The sequence below is a fragment of the Eptesicus fuscus genome, chromosome 11 (assembly GCF_027574615.1).
Source record: "Eptesicus fuscus isolate TK198812 chromosome 11, DD_ASM_mEF_20220401, whole genome shotgun sequence".
Lineage (NCBI taxonomy): Eukaryota > Metazoa > Chordata > Mammalia > Chiroptera > Vespertilionidae > Eptesicus > Eptesicus fuscus.
The window spans coordinates 84,906,250-84,932,295 of NC_072483.1; the positions used below are offsets into that span (position 1 = coordinate 84,906,250).

General features: G+C 39.5%; 3 protein-coding genes across 10 annotated transcripts in view; 1 reads left to right on the forward strand and 2 right to left on the reverse strand.

Moving 5' to 3' along the window:
* LOC129147019 (CASP8 and FADD-like apoptosis regulator) overlaps positions 1-5,641 on the reverse strand; it is a 33,710-nt gene extending 28,069 nt beyond the window's left edge. The window contains exon 1 of the mRNA XM_054723186.1: positions 5,618-5,641. The gene's annotated coding sequence lies outside the window, so the exon portion shown is untranslated. The remainder of the gene's footprint in view (positions 1-5,617) is intronic.
* A 7,951-nt stretch (positions 5,642-13,592) lies between these two features.
* NDUFB3 (NADH:ubiquinone oxidoreductase subunit B3) lies at positions 13,593-22,431 on the reverse strand. Its single transcript, XM_008146465.3, has 3 exons — positions 22,211-22,431; positions 17,844-17,991; positions 13,593-13,816 (listed from the first exon to the last, which is right to left on the reverse strand). Exons 2-3 carry the CDS (start codon positions 17,987-17,989, stop codon positions 13,660-13,662), a joined length of 303 nt encoding a protein of 100 aa, XP_008144687.1. The 5' UTR covers positions 17,990-17,991; positions 22,211-22,431; the 3' UTR covers positions 13,593-13,659.
* A 169-nt stretch (positions 22,432-22,600) lies between these two features.
* Positions 22,601-26,046, forward strand: part of HYCC2 (hyccin PI4KA lipid kinase complex subunit 2) — a 45,610-nt gene continuing 42,164 nt past the window's right edge. For 5 of the 8 annotated variants that reach the window (XR_008557553.1, XR_008557554.1, XM_028153122.2 and 2 more), the window contains exon 1: positions 22,601-22,670. The gene's annotated coding sequence lies outside the window, so the exon portion shown is untranslated. Of the gene's footprint in view, positions 22,671-22,705; positions 22,826-25,401; positions 25,497-26,046 lie in introns of those variants that run through there. The other 3 variants (XM_054723545.1, XM_008146466.3, XM_028153123.2) reach the window with 3 other exon arrangements.

Sequence of the window (26,046 nt, forward strand, 5' to 3'; positions counted from 1 at the left end):
GGTGTCCCGGATCAGGTGGGGACTCCCTTGGGGTGTGGAGCAGCCTGGGCGAGGGGCCTGTGGTGGTTTGCAGGCCAGCCATGCCCCCTGGTGACCCAAGTGGAGGCCCTGGTATCTGGGATTTATTTTTCTTCTATAACTGAAACTTTATAGCCTTGAGCAGAGGCCAGGGTGGGCGGGAAGCTTGGCTTCCACCAGCAAGAGGGGCAACCCAAGCCTCTGACTGGCTCCAGCTCTGTGGCCACCACCATTTTTGTTGGGATTTATTTATCTTCTTTTTTTTAAAAATATATATTTTATTGATTTTTTACAGAGAGGAAGGGAGAGGGATAGAGAGTTAGAAACATCGATGAGAGAGAAATATCAATCAGCTGCCTCCTGCACACCCCCTACTGGGTATGTGCCCACAACCAAAGTACATGCCCTTGACCAGAATCGAACCTGGGACCCTTGAGTCTGCAGGCCAACGCTCTATCCACTGAGCCAAACTGGTTAGGGCTATTTATCTTCTATAATTGAATCTTTGTAGCCATGAGTGGAGGCCAGGGCCAGCCAGGGCAGGTGGGAAGCTTGGCTTCCTCCATCGCCAGGGCAACTCAAGCCTCCTGCTTGCTCCAGCTCCCTGGCAGGCCGCCATCTTGTTTGAGTTAATTTGCATACCCACTCCTGATTTGCTGGTGGGTGTGGCTTGTGGGTGTAGCAGAGTGATGGTTAATTTGCATGTTTCTCTTTTATTAGTGTAGAAGGGTGAGCATTTGGACCCACAGTGGGGCAACCGGGAAGGAGTGAGAAAATTAAAAATGGTTTTAGTCTCAAAGAATTCATAACCTAAAGGCAAGACAAGAGTCAAGCAAAGTTCAATGAGGCAAATCATAAATTAAGTACAAGCATCAGGCTGAGGGCTTGAAGATATGAAATTTATTACGTTTGTGGCAGGAATTCAGTTCCACTAAGTAAGACAGGGAATGAAAGGGAATATGGGAAATCAGGGAAAATAGTCTGGTCTTCAACCAGTTGCTGATGCTGAGCTTTGAAATTCTGATGGCACTGAAGCTAAATCTATGTGGTTTAGTGAAAAGATGTCTCAGTATTTCCTGTGACCTTTGAAAACTGTTGCATCCTGAGAAGAATGCTTTCTGTTAATCTACACAGTTAGGTCAGCTTCCCTCTATCATGAACATACTCAGGCCACCTCTCACGAGTCCAGGCAGCCACACAAACCCCTATATTTCTCCTCAGAGTTTGCATGTGCAAGCCACTTAGTTTAGATTTTGTCACTTTTTTTTGAAATTATACACTTTATTATGCTTTATATTATCATTAGTAAGAATAATAAATTGAGCCAAAACTGGTTTGGCTCAGTGGATAGAGCGTCGGTCTGTGGACTGAAAGGTCCCAGGTTCGGTTCCGGTCAAGGGAATGTACGTTGGTTGCAGGCACATCCCTGGTAGGAGGTGTGCAGGAGGCAGCTGGTCGATGTTTCTCTCTCATTGATGTTTCTAACTCTCTATCCCTCTCCCTTCCTCTCTGTAAAAAATCAATAAAATGTATTTAAAAAAAAGTTAAAAAAGAGAAGAATAAATTGACCTTAAAAGATAGCAAAAAGGGAAAGTGAATTATCCTACCTAATAAAAGAGTAATATGTAAATTAACCGTCACTCCACGACAAAAATGGCAGAGTCCGCACCATGGCTGTGCAGAGGAAGGAAAGGGGCCTGTGGGGCCACGAGCCCAGTGTCCGCACCCCGGCCACATGGAGGGAGGAGAGGAATTAGAAAAATGGATCTTTCCAGTTCCTGATGCTGACGGAGCCCTATGGGTGCCGGGGTCCTCCACCTGCAGCCCCCAGTCGCAGCCCAGCAGCTCCAGTCGCAGACCGGAAGCCCCCTGCCGGCAGTCCAGACATGACCAGCGTGGCGCTGTGCTGGGGACGTGTCCGGTGGGCATGCTCCCCCCACCTTGCAAGTAGTATGGTCCAAGGGGGTGACTCCTAAGGCAAGGCTCCCATGGCAGCTGATGCGCACCAAGATAGGCGGGGAAGCCAGACCTGAAAGCCCAAGCCCCCGAGTACCTGAGCTGCAGGGTGTCCTGGGCCGAGGCACTGAGGAGGCCCCAGGACAAGCATCTTCCCAGAGGCTGCTAGAGGCCAGGTGAGGGATGCTGGTGTCTTTGCAGGCCAAGACCAGGCTGAGGGACCACACACACACACACACACACCCCCACCGCTGAACCCCTGTGTATGAATTTTGTGCACTGGGCCTCTAGTAGAACATAAAAGTCAGTATTGTGCTAAAGGAGAAATGTTAATTGCATGCAATGACCATAGAATAATTGGTTGCTTTTAGCAGAAGTTGATCTGGACCTTTGATGGTTAGTATTTTTATCACCAACTCATCCATAAGTAGGGAAGGATATAAAGCATGTGTCAGAAAGCTTAGACCTAGCTCAATTCTAACATCCTTGCCTTGGAAACCAGGAGAGTGCCTTCTAATCTCAGAATATATTTCCAGGTCACCATCATGGGTCTTTTGTAAATGGCCTCAGTTTTCTAATAAGCAATTGGAATGCATGAAGCCTTTTAGACGTGGGAAAATATGTGTCTTTCCAATCCTCCATTCCCACTGAACCTTTATGGATTCATAGAAGAGGTGTTAATCTGTGACAAATCATCTCTTACCTCACTTGTATTTTTAGATCTCTAATGATGAATTTATTCATCAGAGACAACCTGAATAGGTATTTACCTGTTACACAGATACACAGGCATGGTCTCTGTTTTCAAGGAGGCCATAGTTTAATGAGGAAGTCAAACAAGTAAATGAATAATTATGAATAATTATGATAAGTGCTATAATAGAAATGTACATAGGTCTTCCATCTGTAAAACTTTTTTGTTCATTTACTTATAAATGCACAATTTGATATATTAGAATCATAATTGCTGATAAACCCAGATTAAATATAAGGAAGCATTTATGGGTCATGAATTAAGAAATAAATGCTTTGAGTTTAATCCTCTGTGTTGTTAAACATGAATTTTGACATGAGAAATACTAATTGTTCATGCCATGTCTCCTTGTTGGAACCTACCTAGCATCTACAGGTATAGTTTTAGCTTTTAATTATGTTTCACTAGGAAGTCTGGTCTAAATATATGCCTTTATATCTGTATTAAGCCCTCATGTTCTCATATTATGTTACTATCAAGTGCGATTCCTAAGTTCAGGTGATACCACTGCTTGTTAACCTGATTCTTCCTCAGTAAGAGGATCCCATCTGTGCTGATACAGGCCCTTTTATTTTTAGGACAGTTATTGCTATGGTTACTGTGAGCCACAGCATCGGCCTTCAGTATTGTGTCCCTGAACAGCTAGTAATTCTCATGGCAATTTTGTAGCAAGAGAATAAATGAAATAAAATACTTCATACATATAGCAGTAGAGGAGCTATAATCACAAAACATTCACTTAATTGTGAATTTCATTTAAATGTAGAATGCAGCCCTAACTGGTTTGGCTTAGTGGATAGAGCATTGGCCTGCGGACTGAAAGATCCCAGGTTCAACTCCGGTCAAGGGCATGTACCTAATTGACTCTCATTGATGTTTCTAGCTCTCTGTCCCTCTCCCTTCCTCTCTGTAAAAAAAATCAATAAAATATTTTTTTAAATGTATACTGCAAAGACTTTTAAAAAACTTTAGCTATTCTACAAGGTAAAAATGATTAATGTACTTAAAATAAATAAATTTACGAAGATGTTTGGTTAACTACCAAGTCAGCAGAAAAATGTAAGTTGGATGCTGTTATTTTTTCCAAATTCAGTTTAGGAATTGAGTAATTCAAATTAGAGTAGGCAGGACATTTGCAGGGGGCATACTAAATGCTTTATTAAGTGAGATTTAATTAGAGTAAAGAAACCAAGATGGCAGCATAGGTAAACACCTGAAATTGCTGCCTCACACATCCATTTCAAAACTACAACTAAAAGACAAAACGGACACCATCCAGAACCACAGGAAGGCTGGCTGAGTGAAAATTCTACAACTAGAAGGAAAGAGAAAAGCACACTGAGACTCAAAGGAGGTGCGGAAGTAAAGTGCTGAGGTACGGAGACGCACGCGGCGGAAAGGGCTGGCAGCTGAGCACGCAGTTGTCTTTTTCAATCTGGAGGGAGACACAAGCTCCCAACTGCTCTGAACTCCAGTTCTGGGCAAGACTCCTGGGACCTAGACTCATACGGGGAGAAACTGGACTGTCTGGCATCGGGCGGAACTCGAGGGCGGCAGCTTTCTCTCAGAGGTGCTTGTAGCGATTACCGAGGGACACTGAGACCCAGGGGCCTCTTAAGGCAGGGCTGAGGATCAGCCATAGCTGTTTGCTCCTCCCTGTTAATTCCCTGAGACACCGCCCCAACCAAGCTGTGCGCAGGGGCTTTTGCATATGAATGGCCTGGTCCTTTGAAATCTAAAATTACCTAACAAACTGCAGTTGAGACAGAGAAACCCAGAACATCCAAAAGAAGGCCCAAGGCCACAGCAGCTTGCATTGCTTCATAGCTGGGCCTCATCTGGGCATCTCCAAAACCCAAACAAAGAAGAAGAATCTGCAGATCTCTCTGTAGCTCCTGCTGGGTGGCCTCAGGCAGAGGCTAAATTAGCACTTTCTTGGATATCCAAGAGCCAGTGTAGCCAGGGGTCAGAGTGGGACTATCCAGATTACAACTCCTCAGATCCATAAGGGACACACTCAGGGGGCAGACTAAGTGAGCACCAAAGCCTCACTGAAGCAGTCTTGCCTCATAAGGGTGTCTCCAGCACAGAAGTTCTCCCATCGTAGACAGAGCTGAGCCTCACAGCCAATTGGCCTGGAGGTCAATTCCTCCCAGTGATACCAACAACAATCAAGGCTTAACTTCAACAAGACTGTGCACACAGCCCACAAAGGGGTGCACCAAGAGTGTCCACCTCAGGTAACTGGGGAGGCTGAGCCACTGGGCCCTATAGGACACCTAGCACACAAAGCCACTCTATCAACTCAGGGAAGCAGCCAAAATGTGGAGACAAAGAAACAGGTCACAAATGAAAGAAATGGAGGATATAGAGTTCAAAATCACGGTTATAAGGTTTTTCAAGAACTTTCTAGAAAAGGCCGATAAATTTAGTGAGACCCTCGAGGATATAAAAAAGGACCAACTAGAAATTAAGCAAACACTGACTGAAATAAAGAATAATATACAGAGATCCAACAGCAGACTAGAGGATCACAAGAATCAAGTGAAAGATTTGAAATACGAAGAAGCAAAAAACACCCAACTGAAAAAGAAAAAAAACAAAAAAGAATCCAAAAATATGAAGATAGTATAAGGAGCCTCTGGGACAACTTCAAGTGTACCAACATCTGAATTATGGGGGTACCAGAAGAAGAGAGAGAGCAAGATATTAAAAACCTATTTGAAGAAATAATGACAGAAAATTTCCCCCACCTGGTGAACGAAATAGACTTACAAGTCCAGGAAGCGCACAGAACCCCAAACAAATGAAATCCAAAGAGGACCACACCAAGACACATCATAATTAAAATGCCAAGAGCAAAAGACAAAGAGAGAATATTAACCCTACCAGACTGCTGTACCGATTTTTCGGTAATTTCCAAATCTGCCGCTATACTGCTGTACCTAATTTTCGGTACTTTGCCTAGTTCTCATGTGCTTGTCATGGACCAGTTCTACAACTCTGTAACCCTTGCTAAATATGCACAGTCAGAATTACACACAGGAATTGTGGAAACCCTGCAGCAAAACAGGAAGCAGTTTCCTAAGTTGCTGAAAAGTGTAAAAAAACTTGCTAGGGGTGACAGTCGCTATCTATGTCAAGAAAGTGTAACATGTTTAGTTTGGCAGGATAGAAAGCCCATCACATTTATTTCGAACTACCACGATCCAGCCCAAAATGTAGTAATAAACAGAAGAAATAAAGATGGCAGTGTGCAAGAAATACAGATGCCACAGCTGGTGAAGGACTATAATAAATATATGGGTGGCTGTGACAAAAATGACCAGATGACCCGCCTTCACCGGTCTCGTCGTCATTACCGCTGGCCCCGGCGGCTTTTCATAAAATTTTTTATGTGAGCCATTTATAATTCTTATATCATGTATACTTCAAAGCAGCAAGCTGCTTCAAAAAAGCCAGTTTGTTTCACCAGATATATTCAGAAACTGTGCCTGCAACTTATTGGTGGATACAGGACATCAGCCCACCGCCACCCACAAAAGGAACCCTGCCCTCAACGGATGACCCCAGGCAATCATTTTCCAGAGATTCCCCCTGGGACATCGTCTAATCATATCTGTGTTGTGTGCATGGAAAAGCACTCCAGGTACAACAAGCAAAATCCTGGAGTGTCTTACAAAGACAATCCATGCAAGAAGGTGAAGAGCAACATCTGGTGCTCACTTTGCAAGAAGTACCTCTGTGTGAAACAAGGCTCATCCTGCTGGGTGGGTTGGCACACAAAGGTGGAATATCGGCACTAGATGAAAGGTAGACCTATTTTCTACAGTGTCTCCAAGTTCCATCTTATTCTAACCACTTGTCTGCATGTAACTAACATTTTTCTATATCATGTTGGTTTTTTCTCTTTAATGCTCAGGAGCCCAGGTATAGGGGACAGTTAGGTTCAGGGCCTCAGGTCTGGTAGGGTTAAAAGCAGCAAGAGAAAAACAGTTAATTTCCTACAAGGGAGTACCTATACGAATGTCAGCTGATTTCTCAACAGAAACCATGCAGGCCAGAAGGGAGTGGCAAGAAATATTCAAAGTGATGAATAGCAAGAACCGACAACCAAGATTACTCTATCCAGCAAAGCTATCATTCAGAATTGAAGGTCAGATAAAGAGCTTCACAGATAAGAAAAAGCTGAAAGAGTTCATCACTGCCAAACCATTATTATATGAAATGCTGAAAGGCATTCTTTAAGAAGAGGAAGAAGAAGAAAAAGGTAAAGTTAAAAATTATGAACAATAAATACATATCTATCAACAAGTGATTCTAAAAATCAAGTGAATAAAAAAATCTGATGAACAGAATAAACTGGTGAATATAATAGAATCAGGGGCATAGAAAGGGAGTGGACTGACAATTATCAGGGGGAAAAGGGTGTGGTGGGTGTGGGAAGAGACTGGACAAAAATCGTACACCTATGGATAAGGACAGTGCAGGGAAGGTAAGGGCAGAGGGTGGGATGGGAACCGGGTGGAGGAGAGCTGTGGGGAGAAAAAAGAGGAACAACTGTAATAATCTGAACAATAAATATTTATTTTAAAAAATAAATGAGATTTAATTAGTAACTTACAAATATAATAATTGGTAAAAATCTAAAAGGAAATTATCTCTTATTAACCATAATGTGCTTTAAAGAGCATTGGAGCATTATTAATAATTATCTTTTCCGTTTTAAAACAGAAAATGAAAAATATGACATTTCAAAATGCCACAGAATCTTCTGACTTACATCTGAGCTGCAGATAATTTTCTTATTTTGTAACAATGCTCAGAAACATGTCTTTAGCAACAACCGAAATCCTTTCCAGTTAGTTTTGTAATATGTGATGACATTTCAAGAGTTACTTCATCTTTTGGCATGTTAGATTAAACAGAAAAATGTACAGACCTTGAGACGAAAGATTTTGTCATTTTCTAATGGATAAAGCCATGTTTTAAAGTGTTTACATGTATCAAAGTTAATTCAATAAAGTACAATATGAAATTTAATCTTTATATGAGTTCGCATTTTGAATAATTTTTATTATATTTTTATTGGGGTTACACTGCTTAACAAAATTATATAGCTTTCAGGTGCCCACAATTGAATAGTTAATTTATATATAATATTTATAATATATAATAACATAATACTGTATAAAATAAAATACATAACATATTTTCTATTTAACATAATATATAAAATTAAATAAAACTCCTCTTTGCAGTAAATTCTTTCTGATAGAATTATTGGCAGGTAAATGCAATTTCCATTGAGTGTTTTAGTCTCTGAGTCTCTGAAGCTGATGTTCTGACCCAAAACAAAAGTAAAAACAAAAGCAAAAAACCCTCAAAACAACCCTCTGCACTACATCCCCGCCTCTGAAAACTGATACTGAAGGTAAACCAAGATTCAACTGGAAGATTCCATTCTTATTAGCACATCTATTTGAATATTTTGAAACTTGAGAGATTCCAATAACCCATGAGGATTTTATTATGAAACTTTGTAACTCATGTTGACAACTGAGTGAGAGGCCATATAAAACAACACTTTTTCTTGATAACCTACCTGGGTTTTATATAGTAAACTATACATTTAAAAAAAAACACTTAAAAAATCTGATGAATTCTCTAAATGCTATTTTTTAATGACACTGAATACTGTGAGAAATCACTATAAACCCCAATCTTTGTCTTAACATTCTATAAATGTAAATATTATCATCTATGTACACTAAGAATAAACAATATAGAAATTAAAGAAGACAAAGGTGAAACATTTTTAAAAAATGTTTTGCTAAACATGATGACTACATCCTATCATTAGTTAATATATCAAATCAATACACTCTTAGGGCAAGGTTCATTGTGTTACAGAAGACCGGAGAAAAACCAAGCCATGCTTAGAGAAAGGGAGTTACATTTTATTATGCGCAGGCCCAGAGAAAACTATGCCTTTCAAATTCTGGCCCCCCCACATATGGAGGAAACTTTTTCTATTTATATCTTTTCTAGCTCTTTTGTCTCCCAAATTTGGAATGAGACTTCTGGGCCTTCTGGGAAAGAAGGCCTGCGTGCTGGGAAGGGGCCATGAGACCTTATCTCAAAGCCTGGCCTGGTGTCAGCACTGACAACTCTGGGGCATAGTCCACAGCCTCTCTGGAATGGGAGTAGTCTTATTTTCCTTATTATTTAAGCAAGCAAGTGTTTACAGAAGCCAAAATAGCAGGGTTAAAATTTCAAACAGCAGTTTTTATATAAGATGGATGCTTCAATTGTACTACTGATAGTGAGTCTTCATACTTTGGTCTTCTTGATGATGATGATGGTGGTTATTATTTTTGCTTGACTTCTTTTTCATGATTACCGTATTTTCCGGCGTATAAGATGACGGGGCGTATAAGACGACCCCCAACTTTTCCAGTTAAAATATAGAGTTTGGGATATACCCGCCCTATAAGACGACCCCCGACTTTTGAGAAGATTTTCCTGGGTTAAAAAGTCGTCTTATACGCAGGAAAATATGGTAGGTCATTGTATGTGTCTGATAATGTTCTTGACAAAGAGTTCATCACTGTTATTTTCTTCTTGTTTGCTTATTCTTGCATTAGCAGTATTAGCTTCATCAGCCATTTCTTTGTAAAAATCTTCTTAAGCTACTTATCTACTTCAAGAAGGTTAGTTTCGTTAAAAATAGTAGAAATTGTCCTAGCTGGTTTGGCTCAGTGGGTAGAGCGTCAGCCTGCGAACTGAAAGGTCCCAGGTTCAGTTCCAGTCAAGGGCACATACCCAGGTTGTGGGCTTGATTCCCAGTGGGGGACTTGCAGGAGGCAGCCAATCCATGATTCTCTCTCATCATGGATGTTTCTATCTATCTCTCCCTCATCCTTCCTCTCTGAAATCATATTAAAAAATATGTATTTTTATTGATTTCAGAGAGGAAAGAGAGAGAGATAAGAAACATCCATGATGAGAATCATGGATTGGCTGCCTCTCGCATACTCCACACTAGGGTTTAAGCCTGCAACCCAGGCATGTGCCCTGACGGGGAATCGTGCCTTCATGGTTCATAGGTCGATGCTCAACCACTGAGCCACGCCAGCCTGGCTTTGTGCACATCTTTTATGTCACCATAAAAAAATGTGTGCATCTGGCCCTAATCGGTTTAGCTCAGTGGATAGAGCGTTGGCCTGCAGACTGAAGGGTCCCAGGTTCGATTCTGGTTAAGGGCATGTACCTTGGTTGTGGGCACATCCCCAGTAGGGAGTGTGAAGGAGGCAGCTGAATCAATGTTTCTCTCTCATCGATGTTTCTAACTCTATCCCTCTCCCTTCCTCTCTGTAAAAAATCAATAAAATATATATTTATAAAAATGTGTGTATCTGTTTCATTAGGTATGTCAAAACACAATTCCCTTCAAAGTATAGGTGTACAGTAAAATTACTGTATTCATTGTTGCCTCTTTTCATGAAATATTACATGCCATACCTTAGATTTTTTTTAAAACACTTACTGGTTACATCAAGCATAATTAGTAAAGATCCAAAGGACAATGGTTAGTTACAACTAATTGTACCATTTTGTAGAAAAGGAACTAAGGAAAACCTGGAATAACCTCTTAAAGATTTCATAATAATACTTTAGGTTGCAATGTATTTGAGCTCGTAAGGTTGTATCTGGTGCACGCATCGAGGTCCTCTGATCTTCCCCTAGAACACATTAAAAACCCACAAAGATTCACATTAATAGACGAGGAAATATTCCTGGGGGTTAGTAACAGAACTAGGAATTGAACCTATAGCTTCTGAAGTTCAGTCCTTCATTTCTTTAAGCTCTATTGCTTTTCTTTGGCACACATAAGGACTGTGGATATAGAGTAGCTTTTTCTTTGACTTACTGATATAAGAGGTGTTATATTTAACCAGTTTTATGACCATTGCTCTTTTGGCTTTAGCATTTTTCCATAATCTTCATACTCAGCCTTATGAGTGTTCGTTGTGTAAAATGTGTTTGGTCTATTCTGTATTGTATGAGTAGCTCATAACAGATTATTTATACAAAGAAGAGCTGTAAATACAACTTTTCCCATACCAAAAAAATAAAAAATCCAAAGAATAATTTTATAGCATCTTATAGTACGTATCACATATGACATGATAGTGTAATATAGTGTTTACTATGGGCTGTTGAGTCAACCCTGGATTCAAAATCTAACTCTGGAACTTACGAGCTATGCCATCTTAGGCTTTGTTACTTTACTAGGGACTTGCCCTACATACAAAATGGGGCCAATACTTTTCCATATAATCATCCACAGTGCTTATTTTGAGACTAGCAAACACATAATTAGCATTTTCCCATGGTCATACATCTTCAGAACAAATCTCTCATTAGTTGACTCTAGCCCCAGTGATGGCAACAGCTAAAATGACAGTGGTTTGTGTGCTTTGCGGCTCCTCTGGAATCCAGGCAGTTACTCCATACATTTTTTAAAAAATTGATTAGAGAGAGAAAGGAAGAAACATTGATTTGTTGTTCCACTTCTTTACACATTCATTGGTTGATTCTTGTATGTGCTCTGAACAGGGACTGAACCCCCAACCTTGGTGTATCGGGACAACACTCTAACAACGGACAGGGCAAGACAATGTCTTAATTGGAACGTTTTAGAGTTTAAATTTTAGAGCATTTGCTATAATTAATATAATTAAGTTTAAATCTACCACCTTGCTCTTTTTGCTTGTTCTATTGCTTTTTGTTCCTTCTCTTTATTCCTTGTTAAACTCTTCCCTTATTTCAGTCTTTTTTGATTCCATTCTACCATATTCCATTTACTACTATCAGCTTATTAGAAATTCCTCTTGTTTAGTAATTTCTCAAGCTTATATTTACAAATTAAAATTTACAAAGAAAAAAAAATCACGCGTTTTATTGTTTTGTTTTGAATCCTCACCCAAGGATATTTTCCCTTGATTTTTAGAGTGGAAGAGAGAGGTAAAGCCAGAGAGAAATATCAATGTGAGAGAAACACATCAAACCGGGGACCCTTCAGTACACAGGCCGACGCTCTATCCACTGAGCCAAAGTGGCTAGGGCTTAGCTTTGTTATTAAAGCAAAAAATGTCTCTTTTCAACAATCTGAGTTGTCTCAACTTTAGAGATTTAATTAAAATTTTTAAATTCAATGTGGGGGAAATGTCTAGTGTATTGTTAGAAAAAAATGTCACTTTTCACAACATGGGAAAGAGGACTAAATCAAGAGTAGAAAATATCACAATAAAGAAAAATGAACATGACACATAGTCCATCAGAACTGGGCAGGAAGTATCTAATAGTATAATACTGTGTAGGTCTCTCTAATCACCTGCAGGAGACAGTAAAAGCAGCAAGGCCAACCCCCATTTACAAACCTGTTCATACACCCATGTTCACAGCCACATTATTTATAATAGCTAAAATGTGGAAGTAACCCAAGAGTCCATCAATGAATGAGTGGATAAGCAAATTATGACTTATACATACTGCCGGAGCCTGCCGGCATCAGTCGAACTGTACCTGCAAGAGGGGGAGAGGATGAGAAAAGACAGACAGAAAACAGAATGGGATCGGGAGGACAGTAGCACTTCCCGCTTACTGTCCCGAGGTTATTTTTCTCCACACTTTTTTACAGGGTCAGCTACATTCCATACAATACATCATTCCTATAATGTGGTAAGCACAATTATACCCCTTTGTTTCAGGTTTCCTACTGACCTTTACACAAAGTTCCTTATCTTGGCTAAGATCCCAACGGCTATACCTATACATACACCTCTGACGCCACCTAAGTTCCTTTCCATCAGATAATCTAGCCATGCTTCTTGCTGAAGGATAATTACGCTTATACATTAACTGTGCTTAAAGGTTAACTAAGCTCTAGGGGGCAGAATGTGTGATTACTAAACTATTGTGCTTAAGGGTCTCTAAGCCTAAGGGGGGCAGGATGCATGACTAACCTTGGGAACAGGCAGGCCACTTTGTGAAACCTGCCCTCTCAGGACTTTGTCATCTGAGGTCGCTCCCGACAACATACAATGTAATATTATTCAGCTTTAAAAAGAAAGGAAATTTTGATATATGCTACAACATGGATGGAACTTGGGGACATTAGGCTAAGTGAGATAAGCCAGTAACGAAGAGTGTGTAATTCCACTTACTAGTACATGAGGTGCTTTATAGAGAAAATCATATAGAAAGTAGAATGGTGGTTGCCAGGTGTTGATGTAAGGGGGAATAGGGAATTATTGTTTAACTAGAGGCCCGATGCACGAAATTCATGCAAGAGTAGGCCTTCCTTCCCCCAGCTACTGGTATCAGCTTCCCTCTGGCACCCAGGACCTGGGCTTCCCTCTGCCCCCCTTCCCCCCGAAGGATGTTGTCTAATTAGCATATTACCCTTTTATTATTATAGATAGATGGGCATAGACTTTTAATTTTCAAAGATGAAAAGAGTTATGGAGATGGATGATGGTTGCACAACATTATGAATGTATTTAATACCAGCAACTGTACACTAAAAAATAGTTAAGATGGGAAATTTAATCACTATTTAACTTTTTTAGACCCTGTCCATTTAAAACATACACATTTGTTGAAATATATGCTGGCTGGCTGCTATGTAGAGAATGCACTGCTCCATGTACCTCAACTACCACATGTTCTAAAGAAAAACTGATATGGTTTGAACACCTTTTTTTTTTTTCACGAATGACAAAACCAGACTGGAACATGTATTCTTTATTAAATCTTACTAGTATTCTTTAAGGGACAAACACACAGATGAGTAGGCTACAGTGAAGAAATCTTATTTTAATAACATAGTTAAGAAGTCACTAAGATACTTCCAGGTATTATCTTCAGTGATGCTTCTTATCTTTATTCTGGGACTCCAGGATATATTCAACCCCTACAGCTACCACAAATGCAGCAAACCCCCATTTGAATCCTTTTAACATTGCACCAACAAAGGTAACATTGTCTGCAAAGCCACCCATGTATCTCCAAGCTTCATTGCTAGAACAAAAAAAAGGGGGCAAAGGTTATAATCACATACATGCACATTCACGGAGTAAAATACATTTAACTTTCATCTTTTTAACAGATGTAAATGCAACCTTATATAAGACCATCTAAATGGACCACAATAGATATCTTTTTGTGACATAGGATAATTAGGTCTATATGCCTGCGTTTCACATATAAAGTAGAAGACAAAACACTTGTTTTCATATTCACAGTCATAATACTCAGGATTTTTACAAGATCCTCAAATGCAAGGCTTTCTTTGGCCCTATCCATCACAGGGCAGCTGTGTGGCTTTGTCTATACTAGTCATTATAGCATCGCGGACAGACGTAGAGTATTAACCTTTGCTCTGCCATGTACACTAGATTCACAACCTTTTAGGATGGGCAGGTTACTTAGCCTGTTAGGCCTGCTTCCTCTCCTACTCAGTGATGACTATCTACCTTACAGTGTTGTTATAAAGAATAACCAGGGTGATGTGTGATATACTTTGGCACAGAGAGTATGTAACATTTGACATTATTCTTACTACTAATAAATTTCTCTGTCACAGCAGCCTGAAGTTTAGAAGACTGATTTCCTGCTCTGGCAATCATTCTTCTGAGCACCCTAAACAGAGGTGCAAACCGAAGTCAGAGACCTCTCCTGAAAAAAGTCTTCTCTCAAAGGCAGCGATAAGTCAGTGGGAAAAAATCATGTTATGAAGAACAAAAACCACTTAACTAAAGATCTGACTTATTAGAAAATATGAGCTAATCAAATACAATTTAGATACCAAAGTCAGACAAAGACATTAGAAGAAAACTATAGAGTAACATCCCTAATGAACATAGATGCAAATATTCTTTTTTTATTTTAAATGCAAATATTCTTTTAAAAAATATATATTTCATTGATTTTTTTACAGAGAGGAAGGGAGAGGGATAGAGAACTAGAAACATCGATGAGAGAGAAATATCAATCAGCTGCCTCCTGCACACCCCCCACTGGGGATGTGCCCGAACCAAGGTACATGCCCGTGACTGGAATTGAACCTGGGACCCTTGAGTCCACAGGGTGACACTCTATCTACTGAGCCAAACCAGTTAAGGCTAGATGCAAATATTCTTTTTTTTAAAATATATATATTTTATTGGTTTTCACAGAGAGGAAGGGAGGGAGGGGGATAAAGAGTCAGAAACATTGATGAGAGAGAAACATGATCAGCTGCCTCCTGCACACCTCCTACTAGGGTTGTGCTCAAAACCAAGGTACATGCCCTTGACTGGAATCAAACCTGGGACCCTTCAGTCCGCAGGCCAATGCTCTATCTACTGAGCCAAACCGGTTAGGGCTAGATGCAAATATTTTAAACAAAATTTTAGAAAATTGAATCCAGCAATATATATGAAGGATAATATATCATGATGAAATAGAATTTATCTTAGGAATTCAAGATTGGTTTAATCTTTGAAAAATCAATAAGAGTAATTCATCATATTAATAGAATAAAAGAACTCTGTGAGCATCTCAATAGATGCAGAACAGGCAAGAATGTCCATTTACACCACTTTTATTCAACATTATACTAGCAGTGTTAGCCAGTACAATAATGCAAAGAAAATAGAAATTAAAAGTTTATAGATTGAAAGGAAGAAATAAAATAAGTGTACACAAAGTGATCACTTATGAAGTACAGTCTAAACAATCTGTAAAAAAATGTTGGAACTAAAAAGTGAATTTAGCAATGGAACATGATACAAAGTCAACATAAAAACCCCAATTATATTTTTATATATTAGCAAACAACTGGAAATTAAAGTTTAAAATACCATTTATAATACTATTAAAATATGGAAAAACTCAGGATAAATTGAATAAAATATTACAAGTCCTATATATAAAGCAATAAAACACTACCGAGAAATTAAAGAGGGTCTAAATTGTTCATAGACTAGGAGATTCTATAATGTTAAGATATCGATTATCCTCAATTGAGCTATAGATTCAGTGAAATCCCAATTAAAATCCAAGAAAGCTTTTTGTAGAAACTGCAACACTCAACCTAAATTTTAAATGTAAATGCAGAGAGCCTAAAATAGCTTTTTAAAAAAATGGAGATCTTATGCTACCTGATTTGAAGTGTAGTATTGTCATAAGGGTGGACATTCTATTCTGGATAACAGAATAGGATCCAGAAATAGACCACACAGATATTGTCAATTGATTTTTTACAAAGGCATTAAGGTAAACCAATATGGGAAAGACGGTCTTAGCAAATGGTGCTGGAACAACTGGATGTCCAAATGCAAAAATACTTTCATCCTCACTTCACATGATATAAAAGTAACACTATAAAAACTTCTACGAGAAACCATAGGAGAAAATTTAGGGTGCAAAAAGCACAAACCATAATAGAAAAGTGCCAGATTGGGACTTCATCAAAATTTAAAACTCTTTGAAAGACATTATTTAAAAAATGAAAAAATAAGCCACACTCTTAGGAAAAAACATTTGTAGCCCAGCCAGAATGGTTTAGTGGTTGAGCATCGATCTATGAACCAGGAGGTCATGATTTGACTCCTGGTCCGGTCTAGGCATATACCCGGGTTTCAGGCTTGATCCCCAGTAGGGGGGTGCAGGAGGCAGTCAATCAGTGATTCTCTCTCATCATTGATGTTTCTCCCCCATTTTCTCTCTCTCTCTCTTTTGATCCTTTTCTCTCTGAAAACAATAAAACTATATTTTTTTAAAAAGAAATATTAAAAAATAAAACAAAAAACATTTGTAAAATATATATCTGATAGAGGACTTAAATGTTAAAAATATATAGAGAACTCTCATCTATGTATATAAAAGGCTAATATGTAAAGTGTCCCCTTGGGAGTTTGACTGGGAGACCAGGAGTTTGATCGCTCATTATGATGTGTGCTGACCACCAGGGGGCGGCGTGGAACAAAGGAAGGCCCTGGCTGCTGCCAGCCGGAGAAGGGAGGCCCCAGCCAGCAGCCAGAAGGCCCTGTTTGGCCCTGATCACTGGCCAGGCCTAGGGACCCTATCCATGCACGAATTTTGTGCACTGAGCCTCTAGTAATTCAGTAAAAGAAGACAAATACCCTGATAAATAAATAGGCAAAATATGTAAATAGCCACTGCACCAAAGGGGAGCAGGGGGAAAGCACTAATGACAAATAAGCACTGGAAAAGAATGTTATGATTATGTCTTCATGGAACCATGGAAATGCAAATTAAAATCACAAAGAGGCACAACATTCACCAAAATGGCTAAAATTAAAAGTCCAATAATGCCAAGTATTGATGAGGAGGACAATGAACAACTGAAATTCTCATACATTGCTGGTGGGGATGCAAAATGGTACAGCTACTTTGGAAAAGAGTTTGGCAGGTTTCCTATGAAAATAATCACACACTTATGATATGATCCAGAAATCCTACTCTTAGAGAAATGAAAGCATCATGTTCATTCAGACTTGTATTTGATTGGTTATAGCATCTTTACTCATAACGGTTAAAAACTGGAAACAACACAAATGACAATTAATTGGTGAACTGCACACAAAATGAGGTCAATGCACACAGTGTACATCGCTAGGCAGTCAATAAGGAAGGAACGAGGGATACAAGCTAACAATGCGCCTAAGTCTCCAAAGCAGTGTACCATGCGCAGGTGGCCAGGAAAGGGTGGAGACACAAAGCCGGTCAATGGTTGCCAGGAGCAGGGGCAGGATGACACTGAGTGTGAAAGGGGCACGAGAGAACTTTTGGGATGACAGTAATAGTTTATATCATGACTGTGGTGGTTACATAATTATATACATTTATCAAAACTCATGGAATTAGACACTTAAAATGGGTGAATTTTACTGTATGTAAATGGTACTTCAATAAAACGGATTTTAAAACTATAATGTAAAAAGCCATTTTCAATTACTTTTTTTAAAGGGAAATACATGAAAAAGAAACAGATAACGATTCTCTACGATAAATTCTATCTAAATTATTTAAAGATTCTTACCGGCCCCACGGATCCCTGAGCCCCCGTGCCGCCAGCTTCTTCTGCACAGTTTCTAAGGGTGTCCCTTCTATCTTCCATTTTCTATAATCTGGAAGTTCCAATTTACCATGCCCATGCCCATGCTCATGTTCATGTCCATGGGCCATGTCTATAGGAAAAGATTAAAGTAAGAGAGAAATATGCACATTGTAACTATCAAATAACCAAGTTTACTACTAATGTTTTAAGGTAAAACGTTTAAAATTAATGTTTTAAAGAGAGAACTAATAAAACAGCATGTTATTACATAACCAGTGTAAGTTCACAGTTAGGAAACACACACATATAAAATAATTAAAAAGAAAAATGGTCAATAATCCCATCACTCAGAGATGACCATTTAGTTTGTTTATTCCTTTCTCCATTAAAATAATGGCAGACATTTAGTGTCTGTCAATAAATGTGCCAGGTACCCTGAAGTACTTTACATATACTAACTCTGTTACTTCCAAAGCAACCATTGGAACTTAAATTACAATGATTATCTTCATTTTACAGATGAAGACAATGAGGGTGCATGGAGGTAACAAAAATAATAAATGGTACAGCTGGGTTTTGAGCCTTGCAGTTTGGTTTCAGAGCCCTTGTTCCTAATTTCTAAGCAATCCTGTTCCCTTTCTTTTAGATGGAGTCCATACTCATAGATGTTTTACATACTGATTTGTTACTTTCTTTAGATGATCCTATTAAAATACAGCATTATTGTGTTTAAACGTATACAAGATCGCATGAACTTTTTCTGTAAAGAGCCAGATAGTCAATATTTTAGACTTATGTGGGTACTTATAAAGCAAGAGAAAACAACTTTCCACAACTATTTTGTTGATAACATTCAAACATAATAACGGAGTATATATTTTTGTAATACAGGTCTACTGATGAGGAAAATGGCATTTTTGGGAGGACATTTTGCTTAACTAGGGCTTAAAGTTTAGTGTTCCTTAAATGTCAAACTGGTTGTACACGATTGTCTGTAAAAAACATTATTAACTGATGGCCTGTACACAAAACAGGCAATGGGTTGAATTTTTAAAAATAACATGTTCTTTTAAATTTATTTTTTAAAGAGAGAGAAAGGGAGAAAGAAAGGGGGCGAGGCGGGGGCGGGGGGTTAGGGGGAGAGACAGAGAGACACACATACGCACCCCACAGGGAACCGCAACCTGAGCATGTGACCTTCTCTATCTATCTATCTATCTATCTATCTATCTATCTATCTATCTATCCATCCATCCATCCATCCATCCATCCATCCATCCATCCATCCATCCATCAATTATCTATCTATCATCATCTATTTGACTCAGTGGTTGAGTGTAGACTTATGAACCAGGAAGTCATGGTTCGATTCCTGGTCAGGGCACATGCTTAGGTTGTGGGCTTGGTCCCCAGTAGGGGGTGTGCAGGAGGCAGCAGACCAAATGATTCTGTCTCATCATTGATGTTTCTATCTCTCTCTCCCTCTCCCTTCCTCACTGAAATTAATAAAAATATATATTTTTAAAAAGAACCCCTTTTTAATTGATGTTTGTTTCCTTAAATAAAATATGCCCTCAATAGTAACATAAAGACTTCAGTTTTACTAGTATTATTTTTATACATAACATAAAAATAAACTTCAGCTCACTGTGATGTGCCTTCCACTTTCACACCCAGGGGGCGAGAATGTGACTTAGCACAACCACTCTGAAAAACTGTTTGGCATGACCTAGAAAAGCGGAACATTTGAATACTTTATGGCCTAGCAATTCTACTCCTAAGTTTATATACTCTAGATCTGCATTGTCCAATATGGTAGCTACTAGCACTGGAATGTGGTTAGTGCAACTGGGGAACTAGACGTCCTATTTAATTTTAATTAATTTAAATTTCAAAATTGATTCTCAAGTTAATTATTGGAAAATTTAGAGTGTATTTCGAACAATTTGGGTATACAGATTTACTTTATCAACAGTAAATTTGATAAAATAGAAACATAGATCAAGTGTTTATGAAAACTTATAGCATAAAACATATTCTATAAGTGTAAAATACATAAATCTTAAGACAGTATGAAGAAAACAAAATATTTCATTAATAATTTTTAACACTGATTATATTAAATTAATTTTGTTTCTTTTTATCTTTTTGATATGGTTACTAAGAAATTTTAAATTACATATATGGCTTGCATTATATTTTCATTGGACTACACACTGCTTTAGAGAAACTCTTGCGTGTATATAACAATAGATATATTTTATAAGAACCTTTTAAACCACATTATTGATGCTAGCACAAATTATAAACAACCCAAATATCCAACAATGGATTAATTATGAAATAGAAACCTATGGAATATTAGACAACAAAAAACAACATGCAGCAGTGTGAATGAATCTTATAAATATGATGAGAAAGGGGTGAGTCATAATACATATACTTTGATCCCATCAATATAAATTGAAGAACCTAACAATTAGGAACGCAGTATAGATAGGAAATGAAATGAATGCTTGAAACAAGTGAATGCTTATCACAAGTCAGGATAGTAGTCACCCCTTGGTGGAGGACATAAAATCAGAGCTTCTAAGGCAGTGTTTTTCAACCTATTCTTAATTCTTGTATGCCAAAGGAGCTTTTTTGGACAGTTGTTTTCCTTATCACATTCTCACTCCCCTCCCCCAATGAAATTTCAACACTACAGATATGTTATATACGTGTTTATGTACTATGGCTTTTTGGAGGGCCACACACCACAGTAGTATCTATGATTTTTTCACACACTGTCCATCATCTCAGAACCAATTTTCATATGCTCAAAGGCCAATCACTTGTGTTGAGAATGCATGTTCTAAGGTATTGGCAATGCTTTATTTCCTAACCAGAAGGATGGGTACACAAGTGTTTGCTTAATTAGAATTCTTTAAAAAGTACTCATGTTTTATACACCCTTCTATTATGTATACTTCACAGTAAAAGGGGAAATTAGATAAAGTGACAAAGTATGCCAAGGACTCAACAACAGGTGATTATTTCCAGTTCAGAGTTGTTCCAACAAGAATAGCAAGGAAGGTAGTTCCACAAAGAAAACCCACGTAATCATGAAAACTTAAAAAGCTATCTACCGCCCTAACTGGTGTGGCTCAGTGGATAGAGTGTCAGCCTGTGGACTCAAGGGTCCCAGGTTCGATTCCGGTCAAGGGCATGTACCTTGGTTGCGGGCACATCCCCAGTGGGGGATGTGCAGGAGGCAGCTGATCGATGTTTCTCTCTCATCGATGTTTCTAACTCTCTCTCCCTCTCCCTTCCTCTCTGTGAAAAATCAATAAAATATATTAAAAAAATTAAAAAAAAAAGCTATCTACCTATGTTTGGAGTGAACCCATAGTATCAACCTCCACTAAAAGGGGCTGGAATCCCTAAGAAGGAAATAAGAGGATAATACCACTTACAACACGTGTAATTTTACGGTTTACCAAAGACTTTCAAGCATACACCCCAATTCCCTCTCATTTTTAAAATTGTGGGTACTATAAGAACATTAGAAAATAAAAGGCGAATGAGTTTTTAGTGTCCCTTCCAGTGCCTGCACCTATGTACATGCAATTTTAAAAATAGTAAAAATTTTGGAGTAAATCGCTCTAAAAATGAATGTGACTTCGTACCCTGCTTTTTTTTCACTTTAACGTCGTGTCCAAAACATTCATAGCAGAAAAAAATCTCACTTAAAACTATACATATTTGTGAGGCAGGCATTAAAATTACTCATCCTTTGCAATTTACAAAAATATATATATTTTTACTGATTTCAGAGAGGAATGGAGAAGGAGAGATAGAAACATCAATGATGAGATAGAATCATTGAGTGGCTGCCTCCTGCAACCCCCCACACTGGGGATTGAGCCCGCAACCCAGGCATGTGCCCTTGACTGGAATCGAACCTGAGACCCTTCAGTCCGCAGGCTGACGCTCTTCCCACTGAGCCAAATTGGCTAGGGCCCTCCTTCACACATTTTTGATTTGGGGGCTGTTCTGCCTTTATTCAACTCAAATGTAAACAAACAAACAAAAAACAACAACACGGGACGGGGTGCTGCTGGTGGCAGAGTAGGAACAAGGCATCTGGGCTGAATAACCCCCGTCATTCCCACTGTATCCTTGTACAACCACCCCCAACCCCCCAGGACTTCACAGTTCTCCCCCGCTAGTCCTTCGATCTCCTTCCCTCTGGAGCCACACACCCTCATCATCCTTCTTTATTTTGTCTCTCCCTTTCTAAATCCCCCAGGATGGATATCTCATTCCTATTTCCAGTCAAGAGATCGCCCACCAGCTCTCTAATTTACCTGACAGCAATCTGACCTCTCAGGACACTCAATAGTCAACCCTCCAGCCGGAGCCAACCGGAAGCGGAAGTTGTCACCTGGAGTTCCTTCCGGAAGGAAAGCCGAGAAGCCATGTAACGTTCCGGTACGGGGGGTCACAGACTTACGGACCAGGTGGAGATGACGCGAAGGAGGCTGACAGTCGACATTTTCCCCCGTACACCTGTGCATCCGTCGTCTAACGACGATCAGAGCCATTGTGGAGGGCAGAAGGGCGGGGCAGAGGCGACGTTTTCCTTGTTCGCAGACCGGAATCCTTAGACGCTGCACCGAGGGGAGGGCCGCGGACCTCCTGCAGCCAATAGGGGAGGCTGTTGTTCAACGTGGACTCGGCCAGTGGGAGGGCTGCTTGTTGCGCTGCAGTTGGCAGGCGGCTGCGGGAGGCGGTGGCGGTAAGAAGCCGGAGGCAGCGGGGTGACAGGTAAGCAAGCGGCCGCGCTGTCTTTGGGGGGCGCGGGGGCTCCAGAGAAGGGGTGCTCATCTCCGGCTGCAGGAGCTCTCGAGGGGATCTGACGAGGACGGTCTGGGAAGGTGGCAGCCGCGCTGTCGGTGGTTCCGGGACCTTTCGTAGCCCAGGTAGCCGCCGGGAGGTCGCGAGGAGCAGGCGGCTGAGGCGGGTGGAGGCTGAGCCCGGTGCGGCGACGTGGGGCCTAGGGCGTGGGGGCTGCGGTGGCACCTGCAGAGAGGACGGGCGGGAGCCCGGCGGAGTCGTGAGGGCTGGAGGGGTTCCGTGCACGAAGCTCGGACAGAGGAAAGGACGCGGCGTTGCAGGCACCCGAGAGGAATCCTAGGGATTGCTCTGCTTAAGGGCGATTTCTCGGGGTGGGAAGGGGGAGCGGAGAAGACAGGTATTTACTGGCGGTCAGATCCTTGAAACTCTTTGTAACTGTCTATTATGTAACCCGTGGCTGTTATTTACCCAAACAACCAGGTGGTCCTTCTTGGAAGAGGAGGTCTGGTACCCCATGGATATGTCAGAATAGTTGTTTTGTTTTTTTTTTGTGTGTGTGTGTGTGTGTTTTTCCCCCCGTTGGTTTGAGTGCTTTTCACCCCTGCAGGCTGTGGAAGCGTGGAAGCATGAAGGATAGTCACGAAGACCTTATCCCAAATATGGATTTGGGTTGAGAGATTCGTTAGTTTGCAGTTTAGGGACTTATTTGTTTCTGAGGGTCAAGGCTGATTACAAATACTTCTTTATTTCTAATCTTCAGGAAAGTGGAGAGCCTCAAAAATTTATAGTGGGAGGTAAGTGCAAATTGGAAAATGACTAGAAATCTCATTGTTAGGTCCCCCCCACCCCCCTAGATATTGTGGATGTTAAGGACTGAAAATAACGAGGTGGTCTGAATGGAGAGAGGGAATGCAAAAGTCATCTTTTAAGTAATTTGTAAGTCTAAGGAACTAGTTAGGGATTATTTCTTAGGTTTAAAAGTATGCTTTTTGAACCTCTCTGACCGAGGGTAAAATGTATTTACAGATATAAATAACTGAATTGCCATGTTTGCACAATGAAATGTACAATTAATATAGGAATTTCATTAGGTGTATGTTATGGAAGGACAGACTACATTAAAAACTTGGTTTTGCTCGCCATTGTGCCTCCAAGGTTGAGCCTCGACCTGTGAACCTGGAGGTCAGAGGTCACTGACGTTTTGATTCCTGGTCAGAGCACTTGCCTGGGTTTCGGCTTGATCCCCATTAGGGGGCGTGCAGGAGGCAGCCGATCAGTGATTCTTTCTCATCATTGATCTTTCTATCTCTCCCTCTCCTTTCCTCTCTGAAATCAATTGTAAAAATATATGTACAGTATTTATTTTTTCAAAACTTGGTTTTGTAGCTCACTGGAAAACAGTTTTAAAAGAAGCAATATAAATTTTCAAAATGTAAGCTGATTGAAATGTTGCCTTTAACTTAGAAGATAAGAACTAATATAGTATTAGCAAGTGTACCATAATTTCCCTTTTTCTATTACTAATTTATATTAATATGTCCCAGAACCTAAATCAAAAATTCATCATTTGGTAAGGAGAGGTGGTTCATTAGATTTTGTTAGTTCTGAAGGGGAGTACTAAGATATTTATCAATGCTTCAGATAAAAATTTTGACACTTGGTGTTACATTGTATTTTTACTTTTTGCATGAATAATACTATCTCAGTCACAAAGAGTATTTCTTCTAGTTGCAGTTCTGTAGTGTACCTGTGAACAAATCTGCTTTTATGTGGGGTGGTATGTGTGTGTGTATGTGTGTGTGTATGTGTGTGTATGAGTGTGTGTATGTGTGTGTGTGTGTGTGTGTGTGTGTGTGTGTGTGTGTGTGTTTCTTATTATGTAATCAGCCTACTAGACTGTCAGTGGATGATTTTTTTAATGGCCAGTAGGTGTCATTGTAGAAGATAATAAAGTTGAATGTCATTAAAAGTCCACTCTTCGGACACATTTCGTATTGGAGCTGTTTATAAGAAATTTGAAACAATTGCTGTAAAGAAGTATAATCATTTGCTCTAAATTGCACCTTGAAAGCTTGTTTTTAAGTCCAACTCTCAAGCCATCTTCACATGCAATAGATTTAGTTTGTTTTTAATACACAGTTTTGGCACCTTATAATAGTTTATTAAGTTCTAGAATGATTAAGATTTTCAGCTTGACTGAGCTTTATAGTAGAAAAACCCATGCTACATAAAAAACAAACAGACAAAAAAAACCAACGCACAGCTTTAGCCGGTTTGGCTCACTGGACAGAGCGTCAACCTGTGGACTGAAGGGTCCTGAGTTTGATTCCCAGTCAGGGCACATGCCCAGGTTTCGGGCTCAATCCCCGGTGTGGGGCGTGCAGGAGGCAGTTGATCAATGATTCTCTATCATCATTTGATGTTTCTATCTCTCCATCTTTCTTAATCTCTGAAATAAAAAAAAACAAACAAACAAAATAAAACACCCCAAAAACACAAAAAAACTAAAATGATAAAATATGGGCAGAAAGTCTCCAAACAAGTTATCAGCTGCACAAAATAGTATTTTGTTGTTATTCCTTTAATGCAAGAACAGAGGAATTTTTTGTTTCAGGGTCTGTGACTTCGTAGTTTCTTTTGATGTTCAAAATAGTTTCTTTTTACATTTTTGTCTGGTAAGTAGACTATATTCTTTTCTCAGGATGATGAATTGAACATTTGTCATTGTCTAAAATGTGATGCAGTGGATTTTGGAGGGAGCTGGCACAGAAAGCTCTGAAGGTTGCTTACGTTGGTGTGAGTACAGCCCCTTACCTGCAGAGCCTTCCACTGAGTTCTTGTCACTTTGTAGCTCTGCTCCTTTTGCCTGCTATTGATACAGTGTTAAAAATAGAATTGGACCTAATTCAGAAAATCTCCATGAAAGTGGAGGGTTTTATACACACACACACACACACACACACACACACACAGAATAATCTAGGAGGCTTCATAAATATTTATTATATCATCTCCACTTCCCTTCAGAATCTTAGTGGTAGGGGGAATGTGAAGGAAGGTAGATATACATATTTTGAAGGAAAAAAAATTCCCTAGATATGGTTCACTGCTGGCTTTCACTTACAAATCATTGATCTAATTCAAGGCTCTCTTACTTGTGATATGAACCAGTAATCATAGTTTTTGCTTGAGAGAAAAGGCTGTCAAATCTACCAATATTTTTTATTGTTTATTTATTTTTATTTTTTATTTATTAAATACATTTTATTGATTTTTTTACAGAGAGGAAGGGAGAGGGATAGCGAGTTAGAAACATTGATCAGCTGCCTCCTGCATACTCCCTACT